This window comes from Vombatus ursinus, unplaced genomic scaffold, assembly GCF_900497805.2.
Source record: "Vombatus ursinus unplaced genomic scaffold, bare-nosed wombat genome assembly UNPS02014830.1, whole genome shotgun sequence".
NCBI lineage: Eukaryota > Metazoa > Chordata > Mammalia > Diprotodontia > Vombatidae > Vombatus > Vombatus ursinus.
In genome coordinates, this window is record NW_020954608.1 from 38655476 (window position 1) to 38676187 (window position 20712).

The window sequence follows — 20712 nt, forward strand, 5'->3', positions numbered from 1 at the left end:
CATTGTGCTACCTAGCTGCCGATGAAAAGAGCAGGGTTTTCTTTTTTTCTTTTTCGGTGTGTAGCGAGCAGGTATTATGACAAAGTACTTAGGTGCTGCAGGAATGGTACTACTCTGCTTCATGGGAGACTCCCAAAGGAGAAGAGCTAGATAAATCAATAGACAAATGTAGATTTAATGTAATAATATTTAATAATAATTTAATTAATTAATAATAATTTATTAAATTTAATAATAATTTAATTAATGTAAATGTATTAGAGAGAACAGGTAAAACAGTCATTCGTGGCTTGGGGAACATAATTTTTAGTTCTCATTGCTATAATTGCTGAAGATGAGAAAATAAAACTTGTAGGAGCGATAGACAGCATCAACAAGCTTCACAAAAGACTAGGTCATCTTGGTCCTTCGATGCAGCTTTCCTACAATCAATTTGAATTCCATGCACGGGGCAGTGGCATATGTTTAGCAACCAGCTCGCTGGTGGGGAGGAAATGTAAGCACAACACATTTTAAATTTAATCTACATTATTAACATTTTCTCCATCACTATCTTAAGTCTAGATAACCAACAGTAAAGCAAGCCTCGACTTACAGCATTTACTGATTCCCAAGATATAAATGTTTATGCTGACAATGTAACAATTGTCTTTTAAGAGTCAGTACTAAGCCAGCTCTAGTATATTCCATGATTCCATATATCTTAAAAATGAACTTTCTCCTGCTGATCAGATCTTCTGGGAGAATATCAGGTAAAAGTGAACCCAAAGGCACAAGGACCAAGCTATAAACATGTTTTCTCATTATAAGGGTCTTCTAAAAGTCTTAGCACATTAGTAGCTTAAAACTGGATCAAAACTTCTGGAATGCTCTTGTATGCTAAACTAATTTTTTTTTTCATAGGGGAGCAGTTTTCAAACTTTTTTGCTCTCAGAACCATTTTATACTTAAAAAAAAATTGTTGCTGACTCACAGAGCTTTTGTTTATGTGAGTTATGTCTATTGGTATTTACCATGTAAGAAATGAAAACATCTTAGTAGTCTTATAAAAACAGTTTAACTTCATGAACCCCCTGAAAAGGTCTAGTCCCTAGACCACACTTTGAGGACCTTTGACCTAGAGCAGGGGTAGGGAACCTGTGGTCTTGAGGCCATATGAGTAGTCCTCTAGGTCCTCAAGTACAGCCCTTTGACTGAATCCAAACTTCACAGAACAAATCTCCTTAATAAAAGGATTTGTTCTATAAAATTTGGACTCAATCAAAAGGTATAGTTGCTGTTTCATTCTTAACAGTGATATTAATATATATAATAGAAGTTTCTTAGATCATGAGCTAATTTACTAAATTACTCATTTCATTCATTATGTAATACTTTTAACTTTTGATCTTTTGAGCACATTGAAATATGAAATACTTTATGTGTATGTTTCAGAATTGTTAAAAATTATACTAAGGTGACGTTTGTTGACAAATCCCTTTAGTTTCAGAGTAGTAATTTGGTATCAGATTTAGAACAGAGGGACTGAGAGCTCCCTTTTTTACTTTAAATGATAACATGAAAGAACATTGTACTTAGGTCAGAAAACCCTAGATTCAAGTCTTGTCTCGGTCATTTACTAGGTATACATGTCATGTCACTTGGACTCTGACCCTTGCTTTTCTCATCCATAAAATGAGTATAGTTATATTTGCAACACTAATAGCTAACATTATATCATGCTTTGAAATTTGCAAAGCACTTTATGTATACAATATTATCTTATTTGATCCTTACACTAGTCCTCTGAGTTAAATTCCATTTTTATCCCCATTTTACAGCTAAGTAAACTAAGACTGATAGCAGTCGTGACTTGCCCAAGATCACAGAGCTAGGGTCAGGGACAGGATTTCTTGACTCAGGTCTTCTTAACTCTATGCACTAAGCCTATTCACTACTACCTAACCTACCTCACAAGATTGTTGTAAGGATCAAATCGAATAATATACATGAAAGTGCTTTGTAAATGTAAGCTGTGATTACTACCCTCAATTAGAAGTTGAAAGGTTTTTGTTAGGTATCTGAATCCAGATGGTTATCCAGTATGAAACAGTTTCATGACGTATTCAAAGATGTTAAAAAGTAGAATAGGGGGTGGAAACCACATTGAACTAAAAAAATAGCTTGGTGTCTGGTTAATGACTAAGTTCATCTTTGGAGTTTTTTTTAAGCTTCTAAAATGAGCCCTAAAGAACCAGTGATTCTATAATCTAGCTTGCTTCAGTTTCTGGTTTTTTTTGATCCCTAGATTGTTGTAGGAGATAAAGTCGTATTGATGCCAGTCAATGCAGGACAGCCATTACATGCAAGCAACATAGAGCTTCTAGACAATCCAGGATGTAAAGAGGTAAGTTCAAGGAAGAGAGACTGAATGTGAATATTTGTAGAGTATTTGTTTTTCCCTACACATAATTTCTTTAGTTACAGTCTTCATGAAAAACTAGCCAGTGCCATATATAACTAAGCTTAAAAAAAATAGACACTAAAGCCAAATCATTGCATATTTAACCCTGTTAAATGCTAATGAAGAATCCCATGTCTCATTTCTCCTGATACTGATAGTTTGTTATGTAATGCAGGGCAGGGTATACAGAGTACTTGAGGGGTAGCCTAGTTTCCACTCTAGAGTGGAACACATGGATAAGATTCATTTGAAATAACTTTCCTAACCACTCAAACACCTGCCCTTCCTCTGTTGGCACTGGTTCCTCTAGGCTCAGTCTATGGTTTAAAATCATTCACATAAAATGTTTCATACATTTATCACAAATTTGGCTCATTATTTTGTCCCCACCCAAGAATCTGGGAAAATCTCCAAAAAGTATAGCTCATGTCTCATTTCCCTTTAAGATTCTCATCTCTGTTCCCACTTTGCAGGACCCAAAAGGAAATCTGCAGTCACATTATATATAGATTAGACTATCTTTACTGCAAAAAAAATTATAATTTAAAGACACAATAATGAAATGTCAAAACTGTGGCTAAGGTAAAGGGTCAGCAATCTCCATTCCCAGCAGTAGCAGATATGCCATTAATTAAGAAAAAGTGCTCACAACTTTACTTTTCTCAAGGGAACTAAACCCCTTTCTTTCCTGTACCCCTTGTGTTCAATACTTGTAATTGGGAGATAGCAAATGCTTTTGTTAGGGAACCTCTACCTGCTCCCTATAGCTAAAGTTTCAAGGAGAAAAAGAAAAATTCATGTCACCAACATCCACTTCAGCTAGGATCTCATGAACTCTGGCTGCAAGCATGCAGTCCCTGTTGGATCTGGGGCAGGATAGGGTATATCTTGGCATGGTAGCCTTTTGGTGGCAGTTCCTACATTACTAGCCTTGAGCTCCACAGATCGCCATGAAAGTGTGAGAGAGAAGGAATGTGGAGAGAATTCTCTTTCCACTGTATCTTCACCTCCTCACCCTCCTTGCACTCAGGTGTCTCTTTCTTATGTGGTGTTGCTTGTTGTAATGTGATAGGGCATCCCTGAGCAGTTGATTTTTTTTTAAAGTCCTGCTTGTCACAACAATTACTGCATTCCCAGCAAATTTGTTTCTGTTCTGTAGAATGCACATCTAGACAGAAACTAGGGTAAAGTGAAGGGTGAGCCTGAAAAACTAGGGCCTAAATTGCAATTTTTCTAATTGCTTTATGGAATTTAATTCAATAAACATTTTTAAGAAGTGCTTACTATGAGCCAGTCATTGTGCTAGGGGATGGGAAAATAGAAAAAGACAGTCCTTGCCTTCAAGGAGCCTGCAATCTAATGGAGGAAGAAAATACACAAAAGGAAGCTGAAAAGGGAGGGATGCCAGCAGGTACCCAGCCCCGGGACATGATGTTTCATGGAGTTGAAACCAAACAGAGACATAGATAGAAAATAGAGAGCCCATGATGGAAGATCATTTTCCTGGGTCACATGTTCCACTGACCAAAATTCCTTGTTATTTCCTTGATTACGTTAAAATAAAGCCTCATACTATATTATTGAACATGATTAGATGTTTTATAATGATTATACATTTTTTCTTTCATAGGTTAACGCCGTTAATTGCAACACTAGCTGGAAAATCACTTTGTTCATGAAATTCAGTTGCTATCGTGAAGATGTTCTCAAAGGGGTATGTAATTTGGGAAAATGAAGGTTTTCTTATTGAATTAGTTATATGCACACCTAATCATTGACTAAAACAATTTAATATATGTATTACTAATCTTAATTTTTGTTCTTTGACCTAGGTGATCTTTATTAGTTGTGGGCCAGTTATATGACACTTATAAGCTTCAATCTCCTCATCTATAAAATGGAGATAATGTTTGCAATACCTCCTGAAGGTTGAAATCTTTATTGTGTCATACAAATGTAGGGTTTTTTAATGATAACATTTATCATAATCATTTTATTACGGTGATGATTTTTTTCTAATCATTTGAAACAATTGTACCGGAGATGGCCTGTTTTTTTTGCCCATTAAGTTTGGCTTTTATGTCTCTCAATGGGTTTGGATAGAACCAGTGCAAAAATCAAGGAAGAAAGTTGGTTGATCTGGACATCCTCCAGGAAGAATGGAGGGGGTGCCTGAAGGGAACAAAGAAAACATCAGTGTCTGGTCTCCTCCACTGTCACAGGAAGTGGCTGTACTTCAGATGTATTAGACATTTTACTCTTTCCTGAGATTCTTCTTCTCTGCTTCTGGATGACAAACTACTCACACATGAATTCATTCAACAACTTTCAATGTGACTTCTGAAGTATAGAATCCATTGCCAAACATTCCAGTTAATACTTACCACAGCCTCTTGAGATGAATAAGGGAAAGTATTGTAGTCCCCACTGGATAAGCATGATAAGTGGTTATTTTTGTCATAATCCCAAATCAAATAGATTCAGAAACTTTCCTTTCACTGCCTTTCTTTGTGAATTGAGAGCATCTGCTTAATTATTTGGAAATAAGATTTTGCTTATTTATTTTTCTAGGGTGATGTTGTTAGATTGTTTCATGCAGAACAAGAGAAGTTTCTGACCTGTGATGAATATGAGAGAATACAACATATTTTCCTTCGAACAACTTTGCGTCAATCAGCTACATCTGCCACAAGTTCTAAAGCGCTCTGGGAAATTGAGGTATGTAAATTTATTTCCCTTCTAAATAATGTACAAAGAAAAGACAAATATCATAAACCAGATATTTTGTTAGATCCATTGTTCATGAATGGTCAATTGATCATTCAACAGACATTTGATAAGTACTTACTATATTCTATGCACTCTACTAAGTGTTAGGAATACAAAGACAAGAAAAAACATGGCTTGTGCCCTCAAGGATCTCACATTCTAATGGGGGAGACATCATACAGGCAGCTGTGTGCATACAATACATAACTACTACCTAAAACTAGGTTAGATAATAGGTGGTGCAGTGGATACAGTGCCAGGCCTTGACTCAGAAAGACTCGTCTTCCTGAGTTCGAATCTGGCCTCAAATGCTTACTAGCAGTGTGACCCTGGGCAAGTCACTTAATTCTGTTTGCTTCAGTTTCTTCATCTGTAAAATGAGCTGGAGAAGGAAATGGCAAACCACTCCAGTATCTTTGCCAAGAAAACCCCAAATGGGATCATGAGGAATTGGACACAACTGAAACAACTGAACAACAACAATCATTGTTGTCATAGTGATATTTCTGACTTGGGAAATATTCAACACATTGTTGTATCAACTCAAAGTGTGGTATCCTGGGTATCGCTAAACTAAGATTCTATTCCTGTTCTGAGCAAGCCTGGAAAGAGGAAAAGGCCCAGAAACTAAATCAGGAATCTGGACAAGTTCTAAAGGGTGTAGCAATTGGGAAGAAGCCACACAATGTTTCCAGTAGTAGACTTTTGATCCTGAGAAATTCATCTTCAAGTAAAAGGGCATGTACTGATAAATGTTTACTTAATCAACTCTCCAGAAGAAAAATGTATGCATGTTACATTTTAAAATGTATTCCATCATTTTCTCAAGTCTAGACAATCAACAAAACAATAAATCAAGCCTTGATTTGTAGTATTTACTGATTTCTAAGGTATAAAGGCTCCCAATGGAAATTTAACAATCAGTTCTCATGAAGTGGTTCCAGACTGCAAGCCCTCATTTTCAAATATAAATTATGAATGTAATATGATACATGGTTAGTCAATTTTTTTATGACTTCCTGTCAATTACAGAGAATTTTTGCAATTCATTAATTTTCCATTTTCTTGTTAGCAATTTGTTGTTGTTTAGTTGCTTTCAGTCATGTCCAATTCTTTGTGACCTCATTTGGGATTTTCTTTGGCACACACAGTGAAGTGATTTGCCATTTCCTTCTCCAACTCATTTTACAGATAAAGAAACTGAGGCAAACAAGGTTAAATGACTTGCCCAAGGTCACACAGCTAGTAAGTGCCTAAGACTGGATTTGAACTCAGGTCTTCTTGACTTCATATCCAGCACTCCATCCACTGCACTACCTACCTGTCCTTATTAGGAATGGTTAGCTTAAAATGTATTAGGACAGGCAATTTAATCTCCCTATCATCACCAGGAATACTGACATCATTTAGCTGTGGTTGTCATTGTCTTGGTCTATAGGTGGTGCATCATGATCCATGCCGTGGTGGAGCAGGACAGTGGAACAGTTTATTCAGATTCAAACATCTGGCAACTGGAAATTATTTAGCAGCAGAGGTAAGAATATTTGCCCCGGTAATATTTAGGCTGTTTCTGTGTGTTCAAAGTAGAACAGAGTATACAATTCCAAAGTGAGTTGGATTCTCTGCATCATTTTGCATGTGAGTAGGCAGTCATAAGTTGAATTTGATAGTTTCCTGTAGAGGCCGGAAAATTGCTGTTAAAAAAGTTCTGAACATAGACTTTTTTTGATATAGGTAAAAAAAAAACCCAATCAGAATCTTTTTATTTCGCTTTTTCATAAAGGAAAGCAATATCACTCCTAATCTCCACCATAAGACTACTTCATAGGGCTTAATATATTTTCTTTCAGTGTAAATGGAATTGGGTAATTAATTTGATTATAATGAACCCTATAAAATCTGATTTAGTACCACTGTTTTTAAAAATTCTGTCTTTTGTTTTTTTATCATTTCATTTTCCAACACAGCTACCCTTATCCCCTACCCAGAGAGTCATCTCTGTAAGAAAGAATAAAGACCAAAGAGAAAAAAGAGGCAGTTCAGTAAAACTAACCAATACTTCAGACAAGTTCAACAGTATTTGTAGTATTTTATATCCATAGTCCCCCACCTCTGCAAAGAAAGAAAGTATTCTCATAGCTCTTCTTTAAAGACAAACTTGCTTATTATCATTATATAGTGTTGTTTTGATTTTTATGTTGTTTTCTCTATTTACATTGTTATTATTGTGAATATTATTTTCTTGCTTAGTTATCTAGCATTTATTAAGTATCTCCTATATGCTGGGTTTTGTGCTAAGCATTGAGGATATAAAGAAAGTAGAATTCACAGTCTAATGGGGGAGATAACATGCAAACAAATATGCAAACAGTACATACGAGTTCTGCTGAATTCGGTTTGCATCAGTTCATGTTAGTCTTCCCATGCCTCTCTGTATTCTTCATTTTCATCGTTTCTTGAAGTGCAATAGCTTTCCATTACATTCATATATCACAATTGTTAAGCCATTCTCCAGTTGAACAACATCTATGTTGCTTTCAGTTCTTTGCTATTACAAAAAAAAGCACCTCTGTTTTTATAGTACCCTTCTGACTTGGGACACATTTAGCTCATTGTTTAATGTAGCATGCCCCAGATCTCTTCAAGTTTATCTTCAGTTGCCAGTCTTGCACTAAGTGGGTGGTTTTCATTTTCTGAGTCATTGGAGAGGAAAGGGTTTGTTTCCTGAGACATTGAGCTGCCCCTAAACTGTCAATAAAGTCTTAGAATTACAAAGCTGTTTCTCTCCCTCTCCTTTCCATTAAAAGAATATGTAGATGATGTGTGAAAATAACTCCAGAGAATAGTAGAACTGATTAAGTTAAAATTGGTGTTCATTAATAATGATCACTTCCTTTTAAATATAAATAAAGAGGGATCCCTTTTAGAAGTGGTGTAATATTCTTATACTCCACTCTCCTTTGTCCTATATTTCTGTATACATTTTCTGTTTTATTTTGAGGTTCCAACCATGGGTTGTGCTAAAATCAATAAGGATTTATTAAGTTTTTACTATGAGCCAGGCATTGTTCTGGATGCTAGGGATATAAAAACAAAAATGAAATATTCCTGCCCACAAAGAGCTTATTTTCCATAGAGGAAATTAACCTATGTATATATATATGTAAATAAAAAAAATATGATGTTAAGATAGGGCATTAGGAGTTAAGGAGATTAGTAAAGGATTCACGGTTGAGTGCTATTTCTACTGGACTTTGAAAGAATCTAGGAATTCTGAGGAGTGGAAGTAAGGAGGGAAAGCATCCTGAGTATGACTATGTAAAAGTGGGGAGAAGAGGGATGGAATATTGTGAAAAGAAAAAGCAGGGGAGTATATGAAGCCTGGAATGGTATATACTGGAGCCCCATGGTGAAGGGCTTTCAGTACCAAACAGATGTGTTAGAGCAGAATTCCTTAACCTCTGTGGTCTGTGAACATTAAAAAAATTTTTTTTGATCACTGTTGCAACATAGTTGGTTTATTTTGTAATCTTATTATTTTATTTCATGTGTTTAGGGTCTCTAGGTTTCACCAATCCTCCAAAGGAGTCCTTGACACAAAAAGATCAATAACCCTCATCCTAGAGATAATAGGGGGCCATTGGAACTTTTTGAATAGGAGAGTGACAAAGTCAGATCTGTTTTTTGGGAATGTCATTTTTTAGTTGTATGGAAAATGGGTTGTAGGGAAGAGAAGACAGGAAGTCCAAGTAGGGTGTTATTGCAGCTATCCAGGCAAATATTTTGGCCTGAACCATGGTGGTGGTGGTAAAATTGGACATAATGTTGCTGTGAACTAGCATCTTACTACCTCAAAACAGAAAATTACTTTTTCTTCTCTATTTCTTGCCACCAACTCTCTATTGGGTGTGTAGATGTGTGTTTTGGTGGGAATATGAAGGAAAAGTAGAAAGAACAAGATCTGACTGTGCCATAGTCATACATTTGCCCATAAATATCTTGAGTTTTCCTGGGGTTCTGTGGTTGTCTGATGAGTGAGAGAGCATTCAGGGTTTCTTCAACATATGATGAGCAAGGGGACATTTCCTCTGCTGTAATAAGCATCTTATTATCAAAATTCATGAGTGAATGAAACACGTGCTTGGACACTTAACAGCTTTTCCTACTCTGAATGATTTGAGATCACTCTCATTCAAGTTGAAGTTTGAAATGAAAAGAAACAGTAAGGCAGTCAGTTAGTTAATCTAAATGAATGATTATTAGAAAAATCAGAAACAACTAGTTAATAATAATTATAGCTAATGTTTATATAGTGCCAGGCACTGCGTTAAATGCTTTTACTATTAAGTGCAATTGTTATCTTCTGTGATCCTCACAACAACCCTGGGAGGTAGGTGCTATTATTTTCCCCATTTTACAGTTGGGGAAACTGAGAATGACTTGCCCAGGGTTATACAGCTAGGAAATGTCTGAGGCTGTATTTGAACTCAAGTCTTCCTGACTCCAGGTCCAGTGCTGTATATTCTGTACCACTTGACTGCTTCAGTTAGATGTCCCCCAAAAGGTAAAAGAGTGAGGACTTATATCTTTTTAGAATTTTAGGCTTTGTAATTTTTTTTTTTGGTGGGTTGTGAATGTAAGGAAAGAGGCCTGGCTGAAACAGTGATGAGGAAGAGAAATTTTGACAACTTTGTTCACTAATAAATAATAAAACCATAGGAAGCAGTTAATGTGATTTGATGCTACCAGTTATGTGGTGCAAAGTATTAAAAGAGGTTATCCCCAGATTCTTGCTTAAAGAGATTATTTGGAATAAAATGTTATGTTAATTTTATTTAACATGAATGACAAACACACACATGAGTAAATTAATAAATGAGTACTTATTGATAATATTTAATAACTTAAAATAAGTAATACAATTACATATAAAGCCTAAACTTTGACAAGAAAAAGAATGTCCTTGGAAGACAGCACCGCGGGTTTACTTTTAAATATAAATATTAGTTCATTTAGGGTGGAACTTTCTTAAGAGTTTAGTGGATAGTGTTGATCTCTTTGTACTGACCTATGACATTTTTTGTAAGAACATTTTGGAGGTGTGTGAATGAAACATGATGAGTGCTGTGCTGAAATGCAAATGATGAAAGATGCTTGGTTGGGATTCTCTTTTCTAACTTGCTCTGATAAAAAGAGTAATTGATTCTTCCATTCTATTAAATTTTGATGTCAAAAACTCTGTAGAATTAATAATTGTTGTCATTGAAATCTTTATGAAAATATGATGTAAACATTGTTTGGGTCAGACAGGATTAAAAGGAATCATGGACTAGTGCTCTCTCAGGCTCTTGACACGAATGTAGTAGACAGTGGAACTCTAAAGCAGAAAGCTGGTAGAAACCTGACACAATTTGACACAATCCTAGAGATGATAATTGTGTTGCCATAATTTTGTTCTGGATGGGTTTTCTCTTTCACTTGTGAAAGTTTTCCTCATGTCACAGAGTTTATAGGACAGAGGTTTCCAAACTCCCTGGAACTGAGATATCTTAGCTCTGTTGAATTACATTCTATCTTTCTGTCCCCAAAGTTAAAATGTTTCCCTTTCAGAGAATTTCTGTACACTCCCTGAAATAGCTAAAGAAGCACAGAGATGCTGGGGGAAAAAAATCCAACCCAAAAATCAACCAAAAAAAAAAAACCCAACCCCAAACCGAACCCAAATCTGGGATTATGTCAAATATATTGTTATAGGAATTGTTATTAGATTATGGCAAATACATTGTTATAGGAATTGTTGTCGTCGTCTTCTTCTTCTTCTTCTTCTTCTTCTTCTTCTTCTTCTTCTTCTTCTTCATAATGTATGACCAACTCTGAGGAAGGCAAAGGAAGTAGAAAACAGTCTCCTAACTTTAAAAGCACACGCTCATCCTTTGCTTTAACAAGTGGAAAACGATTAATGTGTAAGTCTCCAGGTACAATCAGCTGTAAAGACTCTTTCATGCTATTTCACTGAATGTTTTTCAGCCTTGCACATTGTAGGAAATTCATTCATAATTATGATGGGCTTTTGAATGATGTGTCAAAACAAAATTTGCCATATGGAAGAAATAGGAATCTACTCCCCACCCTAATACACACAATCTGTCCACAGTTATCCTTTAGTATAGAAGACAATGTAAGAATGTAAGAAACAACTAGAAAAGAAGATCAACATGTAAAGCTAAGATTAGTCAAGGAAGGCCTTTTGGTTTATTTAGTGGATGTGGATATTCAGAGAAGAGCTGGCTGAGTGTTTCAGGCATGAACAACACAGCAAAGGTAGAGAATCAAGAGGCTATGTGATCATGTAGAAAGACTATTGGATTTGGAGCCAGAGTACCAGTGTCCAAAACCTGACTTTTCTACTTCCTACCTGTGTGACCTTGGGAAAAATCACTTACCTTCTCAAGGCCTCCAGTGCTCACCTGTAAAAGGAGAACATTGGATTAGATCTCTAGGATCTCTTCCAGTTTTAAATCTATGAGTTAAGAAAATGTGTATGCATGAATGCATGCATGTGTGTGTGTATATATATATATATATACACATATATATATGTGTGTGTGTATACATATACACATGTATATGCATACATGTTTATATATAATATGTATCTGTGGAGAGAAAAGTATGGGGAGAGTCTTAATTTGAAGGGAGCTGCTATGGTAAGAAGTACTAAGAGATAAAGTTGGATAGATGGGGAATCCATTTGAAGAGGGCTTTGAGGGATAGCCTGAGGATTTAGCTTGATTTAAATAGGAGACCACTATGGATATTTAAATGGGAAAGTGACTTGATGAAAGCAGATTTGAATAAGATTAACCTTGTGACTGTGTGTAGTGGTAATACTAAAGTATTTCCTCTCCTCCTCTATAAAACCACAGCTGCACACATAAATAAATAAAGTGTCTGGTGTTATTTGAATGATCCTGGGAATCATAAGTAAATTGGATTATGCTTGATACTTACATAGAGTTTCTGGTATGTATATTGTAACTACATTAGTTTATGCTGAAAAATATTCAGAAATGGCGTTTCTTTGTTAGCCTGCAAGTATACTCCATAGGGGGGAATAACTTAGGAGGGGGGAAAGTTTGTGTTATTTATTGTGCATGGAAAGTATCAACTATTGTGCTTTGACACATGAATTTTGCATAATGGTAGAATTAAAGATAACCCTCCCCCAAATCCCTGACCTGCTTTTGTACAATTCATATTTCAGGCATAGCATGAGAGCTAGATTTAAGCTTCTGTGATTTATATAATGGACTAGCTAACACCTTTTGTGAGTGAGATAACTCTTAATCAATTGGATAAAGCTTTACTGAGTGCTTATCTATAGTCTTTCAGTCTAGAAAGATTATCCATACCCTGAATTATGGGGAAAAAAAAACTCAACCAAAACATTCTACATACCTTGCTTATCTTTTCTAAGTCTCTTTGATAAGGTTTTCTGGAACAGAAATGCACAGTTTTTGGATAGCAAAGTAATTTTTTATTGTCTAAAGGTAAATGTTGAGTTTAACTTAAGCTATTGCATTGTGCTTTACTGTTATTGTTCTTATGTTTTACTGTTAACATTTATTTACTGTGTTAGGGTTTTAAGTATTGAGTTTGGGTACATCAGTTAATCTCCAGACCTCACTTTCCTCATTTGTAAAACCAAGATGTTGTACTAAATGATTTCTAATGTTTGAGCTTTAGGTACTGTGATTTATAAGCACTGCAGTCAATCTCAAAACTCTAGCCATGTAGGTGAAAGATTTCCTATTTTAGATGAAGAACGTGAGCTACAGGTGAAGTCATTTTCAAGATCCCATTTTAAGCCATTGTGAGTTTGGAAATACATCAAGTCATTCTCAGAAATTACTTTCACTCTGCATTACACTTATGAGAAAATCAGAATAGGTTTTGAATCATGGTTCTCAAGTTATCTAAGTTGCCTCTAAGCAGACATATTGTAATTAAAAATATCTATGAAAACTTTGATAAGTCTTACCTTAAATATAAAGAACTGTAACCCTAAAGCTCAACATAGATAAGAAAAACTAATGAAAAATCTTATAGCTGCTATATTGCTTAGTTTTCTTATATTGCCTTTCAGTACATACTTATTGAAGACTTCCATATTCCGTGCCCTGCTATACTCTGATGAGTTATTTATAAGGAGATAATGGTCATAATAACAGCTGATAATCATGTGGTCTCTTAAGCTTTTAAAAATGCTTTACATGGGTCATCTGATTTGATCTTACCTCTTTGGTGATAAGATGCTCTTAAACTTGAGAAATTTACAGTCCAAGTGAGAGGATAAAAGATGCATGCATTAAGATACAAGATTAACATCAAACAATGTACTAGTGAGTACAAAATAGTGTTTATCTCTTGCCACTATTTTAATCCTTTTCTTTTATTCAGTTTGTTTGTTTTTGTGTGTTCTAAGGCTGCTAGGAATCACAATGTCATGAAATATATTATGCAAGTTAAAAGAAGCATAGCAGTCTAATGTCTCATTGTTGCAGTGCCTCATCCAAACTGTTGAGTAGCATTGGTGACTGAATAAATACTCATGGAACCCTATAAGAGGAACGCTCTGATTAAATGACTAATTACTTTCAAAACTGACTTGTCTTCTCTGAAGGAAAAAGAATCACAGAGTTGGAAGTAGTGGTGCTGGTGCTGGTGGTGGTGGTGATGACATGCACTTTAAAGGTCATTCTGACTTGGTCAACTGACATAAGAAAAGTAAACTCATCAAGGTTGAGCAGCTTATCTGAAATCATGTAGGTCATTCATGGCAAAGCCATGATTAGAACCCAGTCTCCTGACTCTGATTCTACTACAGAACAACTGAATTCACTCTTACATATGTAACACTTACATGTGTTATATATTAATTGTATTATATTACTATATAATGTTAAATAATATGAATTAATCAATACAGTATTAATTATATTATATATATTACATACACATGTTACCGTGTTATATATACTATAGTCTTGTCCTTCATGCTCCTACTTGTTATATATACTATAGTCCTGTCCTTCATGCTGCTACTTGTCTTATTAGTTTTTACAAGTGTGATTAAGGTGGATTGTGCTTACATCAAAACTAATCTAGAGTTTGTTCTAGTGTATGTGGTCATTCACATCCACTTTTTGAAGTATTGCATTATTATTCACTTGAAACTTCCTTCTCCTCCCCCCCCCCAAAAAAAATCCATCTTGTTTTTGTTTGTTACGAACAGGTAGGGTCTGGGTTGTGCTGCTGTTTTCCAGAATTGCAACATCCCAGGTCTTTTAGTGCTCATTCTTTCATTCACTCCCTCTCTCCTTCTCCCCTCTCCTCTTTATCAGATACCTATTTTATATCTAGCTCTTCAAAGAATATTTAAGGATCATTTCATGAATTATGAAAAGTCCTCAGGGATATTTTGGGGAGGCACTGATTATAGGAGAAAGACTATCTTGTTAAAATTCTGCCCCCTTACTTCAGAATACTAAAATGAATATAAATTTATGAGATTTCCCCTTCACTCAATTTAAAGAGTTTGATATTCTAATAAAAAGGAAGTGTGGAGTAATTCAAGTGCTATATTTGTAGTGAGGAAGATGTTGGTTCAGAACCCCACCTCGGGCATTACTAGCTGTGTAACCATGAGCAAGTCACATAAACTCTGTAAAATTTAATGGGTTTAAAAATATAAAGTACTAGATAAATGTCTAGAGAAGTACTGTGGCACAGTGAATAAAGGGCCAGCATCAGAGTCCAGAAGATCTGGGTTTAAATCTAGCCTTTGCCTGCGTGACCCTTAGCAAGTTGCTTAAAATGGTTCGGAGCACCAGGTAACTTGATCTAAGACTCTTACTTATCAGAGGAGGTAATGGAAGGAGATGGAATTACTCATGGGTAGCTTCTTACAATGTTCGTTGTTTGTCCTTCGTTCTTGAAGAGGACCATGACGCCAGGAAGGTGATGTCATGACAAGCTTCTTAAAATGAAATCATAGATCAAAGAGGAAAATTTTCAGTTATATTAATGACCTGATTCAAGGAAATAAAATATAAACATTTAAAAAGTAATCAATTCTCATTCACTAATCAGAATTGTTCTCTTTGATGGCTTTTCCCCCAAATATAATGGAATAGATAACACAAAATCATTATTTTGTTACTATGCTCTCTGTTCTCTGTATGTCATTCTTTAAAACCTTTATCTGTAAATAGGTGCAACAACCACCAGATGGCAGTAAACACTCACCTCTTGGTTTTTGAAATAGAATTAATTAATTTCTTTAAAATTGTACTCTATAGTGGTACTTAAGTACCCCTATGTTAGTTCAAAGCCTCCTAATGAGACAATAGTTTTCAATAGTCTTGTGAGGAAACAATATAGTGTTATGATATGGTCACAGATTTGGAGCTGGAAGGGATATTAGGGGTGATATATGTGTTATTAAATCACTTCATAGATGAGGAAACTAGAGTTGAGAGTGGAAGTGATTTGGCTAATTTTGATTTGCCAGATAGTAAATAAGTAGCAGGACCAGGATTGAAACCCGGGTCCCTTGACTCCAAAGGTCCCTTTCCACCATGGGGCTGGCAGTTTTATACTTAGTGATAGAATCATACCTCTCAATCAAGAAGGAACCTTGGCCATTTAGGCCAGTATTTGCATTATATCGTTGGTGTTGTTGGTCCTTCCTGGGCCTCATTTTACATATGTGGATACTGAAGCCTAGGAGCGTTAAATGTCTTGTCAGTTAGTAATCACCAGCGGTCACATTTGAATCCAGTACTTTTGACTCCAGAGTTAGTGATCCTTCCATTATTCTTGGCTGCTTTTAAGATCAAAGGGAGTAGGATCTAGAATGCCAGCCCTTTGAGGGGACAAATACATTATATTTAAAAATGCATAAGGAAACTTTGTATGACTACATGGAGTTAAAAAACAATTCATCAGGGAAAAGGTAGTGTTATTTCTTTAAGGAAAATGGAAAAATATGATGAGATTAAAAGCCCCCTGTTTATTTTGTTTTGCCTTGATTCTATGGTGTTAGATGGGATATTGCAGCTATTTTCCACTTAGAATTGTTTAAAAATGCAATGGAAATTACAGGGTTAAATTATGAACTTTGAGGTGATTGGCTGCAAGGAAGTCTTTGGGGGAACAATAATTTTTAGGTGTGTAACACAAGAAGTATGCAACTTCAGGAAGATGCTACCTGTGCAGGAGGTTTCTGAAGCTGCATATGCAATAGGGAGAATTGAGCAGAAGCTGAGAAAGACTTAATACGGTCGGCAGTTGATTATTCCACTGTGGGAAAAGTACTGGGAGTTGATGTCGGCCCTGCAGGGGGTGCTGCTGAATCATCGACATTTGTGAAACTGGAAGTCATCCAAGTGTGGCTTCAGCGCTAGCAGAGTTTAAGTCACCAAAATTAGGAAGAGATTTCAAACATTTCCCCCTGCTCCTTTCCTCTCCCTGTCAATGTTTCAAGCCTTTTCCTATGTTGGCTACCTGAATTTGAGGGCAATTGACTGGATCTTGATGGAGAAAGACCCTCTGGCATCTTAGGCTCCTCTGAATATGTAGAGGAAAAGTTGATGGTCTGTCCATTTAGTTGGTTGCATAAAAGGTGATACTGAGAGTAGGGAATCTAATATTATTTAATGCACTGTCCAGGCAGACCAGAGTCACTTACAAATGAATGAATTAACTGGCTAAATTGAGTTGCAGTCCTGCCTGCTACATGGTTTTGGGGTTTGTTTGTTTGTTTGTTTTTTGGTATACTTTCCTACTCTTGCTTACTGTTCTTTTACCCATCACACAAAGCACAGCCAGAGTTAGCAACCCCAGAGAAATCTGTCTGTTATTCCTATGTGCATTCCTCACTTTGCATCTCTCCTTGCTGAAGACAAAATAAAAATTACACCATGCACCTCAAGTCCAAGTTTTTAATGAACAACATTTGTCCTTGGATTTGTTAATTTGATGTTAAACACAAGTGAACTTCTTTTCAGCTAAACCCAGCAACTCCTGCTGTGATGGAGCATATACATGTTGCATCTAGTTATCATTGTCCAAAATGTATGACTTGGCCCATGACAGATACATGCTCTTATTTCATTTGAGCTCTTACTGCTGCTTGGCTGGGTGTCTTACCCCTCTATTCCTTGGAACACACTTCCCCACAATGAAGATTCCAGAACATCTCCCTTCCCTTCCAGCTCTCAGATCTTAATGCTTTCAGCAAATGATGGTGCCTCCTTAGTTAACAAGAAGATAGAAACCATGAATCCTGACCTCCCTATCTTCCCTCTTCTCTACCTCCAGAGAAAGCCTGAGGGTATTCCCCTTCCTGTTTGTTTGTTTGACTAGGTAAAAGAGCCCATTCTCTGTCTCATTTCTTGTCTAGCCTTAAATCACTGAATGGGTAGAAGACTTCTCAGGGTGGTGATGAAAAGACTGTCTCTAAACTAGAGATAGGCTCACAGAGAACGAACAGGCCATAAGTTTAAATTACCTCAACCGTAGGAATTTGGCCCTAAAAACTCCCTCCTGATTGCCACTGCCACGTCAGCATTAGGTATACTAAATAAGGACATGTATGTTTGGATTGGCTATACCCTGTTTCCTTGTTCTTTGGGAATGGGAAAGATTTTCACACCTAGAATGTAAGCCCGTCTCCCAGCCAATGCGAGTAAGGGATAGTGGCGGGGGTGGGAGTTTCTTGTTTGCGTTAAGATATATAACCTTGCTTTGTCCTTTGTGCCTCACCTCTCTCCTGCTGGTAGTATACTTCTTGCAATATTGTAATAAAGAGTAACTTTTTGCTTCCACCTTGAGAAGTCTCTGAATTTAATTGTGTTAGAGTCGCTGTACCACACAAATGCATTCTAGAATATGAAGAATATATAAAAGTATCCCCAGTGCTTATAGGCACTTAATAAATGTTTACTGATGGACTGAGTGATAGATTATTTCTAGCTTGGAGAATCAGGAAAGATTTAAAGGAGGAGGTGACATTTGAATTAGGCTTTGAAGGATGGGTAGGAAATTTTAATAGATAGGAAGGAGTAGGGAAATACATTCCAGGAATAGGAAATGAAATGAGAAGAACGGGATGAGTTTGGGTCCTGTCTAGCTGAAACAGTAAACCTGTGGTTTCATTTCTATAGACAACTAGCAATGAGGAAACACCTACTCATGCAGATTGGTCCATTCTATGAAACTTAGAGTCTTAGAGATCTGTCACTGAAAGCACTGAGAGGTTAAGGCAGTATGTGTAAGAGGTAAACCTGAATACAGGTCTTCCTGAGTCAAAAGCCGGCTATCTGATTTGACATGGCACTTCACTTTCATGCTGCTAGAATTAATTCTGGTGCCTTGCCTCTGTTGATTATTTCCAATTTATCCTGTATATAGCTTGTTTGTACATAGTTGTTTACATGTTGCTCTCACATTAGACCTTGAGCTCCTTGAGGGTGGGGACTGTCTTTTCTCTTGTATTTTTGGTGTTTAGCACACTGCCTAACACATATTAGATACTTATTAAATGTTTATTGACTGAGTGACTGAAACATAGAGTGTGTGAAGTTAAGTAGTATGGGGGAAAAAGGGTAGAAATGTAGGCTGAAGTTAGAATGTGAATGACTGGATGAAAGGCTAAGGAATTTGGGCTTTATTTGGTAGACAATAGGGATTTACTGAAATGCCTTAAACACTAGAATAACAACTGATAAGCGGTGTACATTGAGATTAAGAAGGATTGTATAAAATAAGCTGGAATGGGGAGAAATTGAAATAAGGGAGACCAATTAGGAAACTACTTCAGTAGTCAATCAGGATATAATGTGGGCTTGAAACAAGGTAATAGCATTATGAATGGAAATGAAGGATTGGAATGGAGCCAAGAGGCATAGTGGACATAGAATCAATAGGACCTGGCAAATGAATGAATGTGGTGAAAGGACAAAAGATGACTCTAAGATTTCAAAGCAAAGTGACTGGGAGAGCAGTGATGTCATTCACTGAAAGAAATATGTTTGGAATTTGGGAAGGATGTGGCTCTGGATGTGTTGAGCTTGAGGTGCTGATCTGATACCCAAATAGAGATGTTCAGCAAGCAATTGGATATATGAGGCTGGAATTCAGGGTAGAGATCAAAACTGGGGCTTAAGTTTTGGAAGTCACTCAGATAGAATAATTTAAACTGTGGGGATAATTGTTGTTGTTTGTCCTTCATTACTGAAGAGGACCATGACAACAGGAAGGTGATGCCATGACTTGCAAGTGAATTGGATTTAAGTGAGGTAGGGCTGTGCAAAGTCACCAGCTTCACTTTTTCCTCTGGAGCCATCCGGGTCCAGTGGCAAGATATAGATCAGGATGACTGGAGAGGCCCCCAGGGATAGTTGACATCTCTAGTAGAGAGAATATTAAGAGCAAGGAGAGAAAAGGCTAGAGCCATAGGGAGTTTCTGTATGCTAAGAAGAGGTGACCCTGTTTCTTTTGTAAATTCTAAGCCCTATATCCTGAATTCTGTCCTCTACCATCTTCTCTGGGACCCTGTTCCCTTAATTGTCCTTTCTCATTCTTATATCTTTAATGTCCCCATCTTACCTGATATATCTTTATATCTATTTACCTTTATGTCTATATTAATATCTATCTATTGCTATGTAAAAATATAGCTATAAAGGGAAAATCATCAGGTATGTGTGTATATATCCACATATACATATATTCTGGTTACATATATATCCACATATATTTCTGAAGCACAGATTTAACCACCTTAATTTCCTGCTAACGCATTTTCAGTGACTTCTTAATTGCATCTAAAATCAAACACAGACTCTTTAGCATTTAAAATTCATCATAGCCTAGCACTAGTTTGTTTCCAAACTTATTTCATATTATTCCCCTTCACACAATCTACATTCCAACCAAACCCTCTTCCTGCCATTTTCCAAACTCCGAGTTCCCTATTGTGCATCTGTGTTTTCATTGAGTCTCTATTTCTTGCCTGTCTAAAGAATTCCCTCCTCGCCTCTTAAAATCCTCCGCTTCCTTCAAGGAATTGTTTTAGGAGCTGTCTTCTGGAAGCCTGATCCCTCCTGGTTCTTAGTTTTCTTTGCCTCCTCAAATCCGCTTTTATTTAGCTAATGGTATAAATGTTCTATCAAGTAGGGTGGAAGCGCCTAAAAGGTGTGAACTTCTTTTCGGTTTGGTTTGGTTTAGTTTGGTTTGGTTTGGTTTGATTTGGTTTGGTTTGCCTTTGCATTCCTAGCCTGGTGCCTTCTTCCCAGCAGGCATTTAACTAAATACTTATTGAATTCAATTGAATTCTTTCAGTACCCTGGGATGCACAATGACTTAAAATCATCTTATGTTGTCAGTTGTTCTTTCATTATCTTCCTGCTTATCTTGGATTTCAACTCCCCATC

General features: G+C 36.4%; 1 protein-coding gene across 1 annotated transcript in view; it reads left to right on the top strand.

Annotated features, from left to right (window-relative positions):
* ITPR2 (inositol 1,4,5-trisphosphate receptor type 2) overlaps positions 1-20712 on the top strand; it is a 507541-nt gene that overhangs the window by 133958 nt on the left and 352871 nt on the right. Inside the window, exons 6-9 of the mRNA XM_027838537.1 lie at positions 2288-2386; positions 4074-4157; positions 5015-5161; positions 6651-6746. Of these exons, the coding sequence (XP_027694338.1) occupies positions 2288-2386; positions 4074-4157; positions 5015-5161; positions 6651-6746 (426 nt within the window). The remainder of the gene's footprint in view (positions 1-2287; positions 2387-4073; positions 4158-5014; positions 5162-6650; positions 6747-20712) is intronic.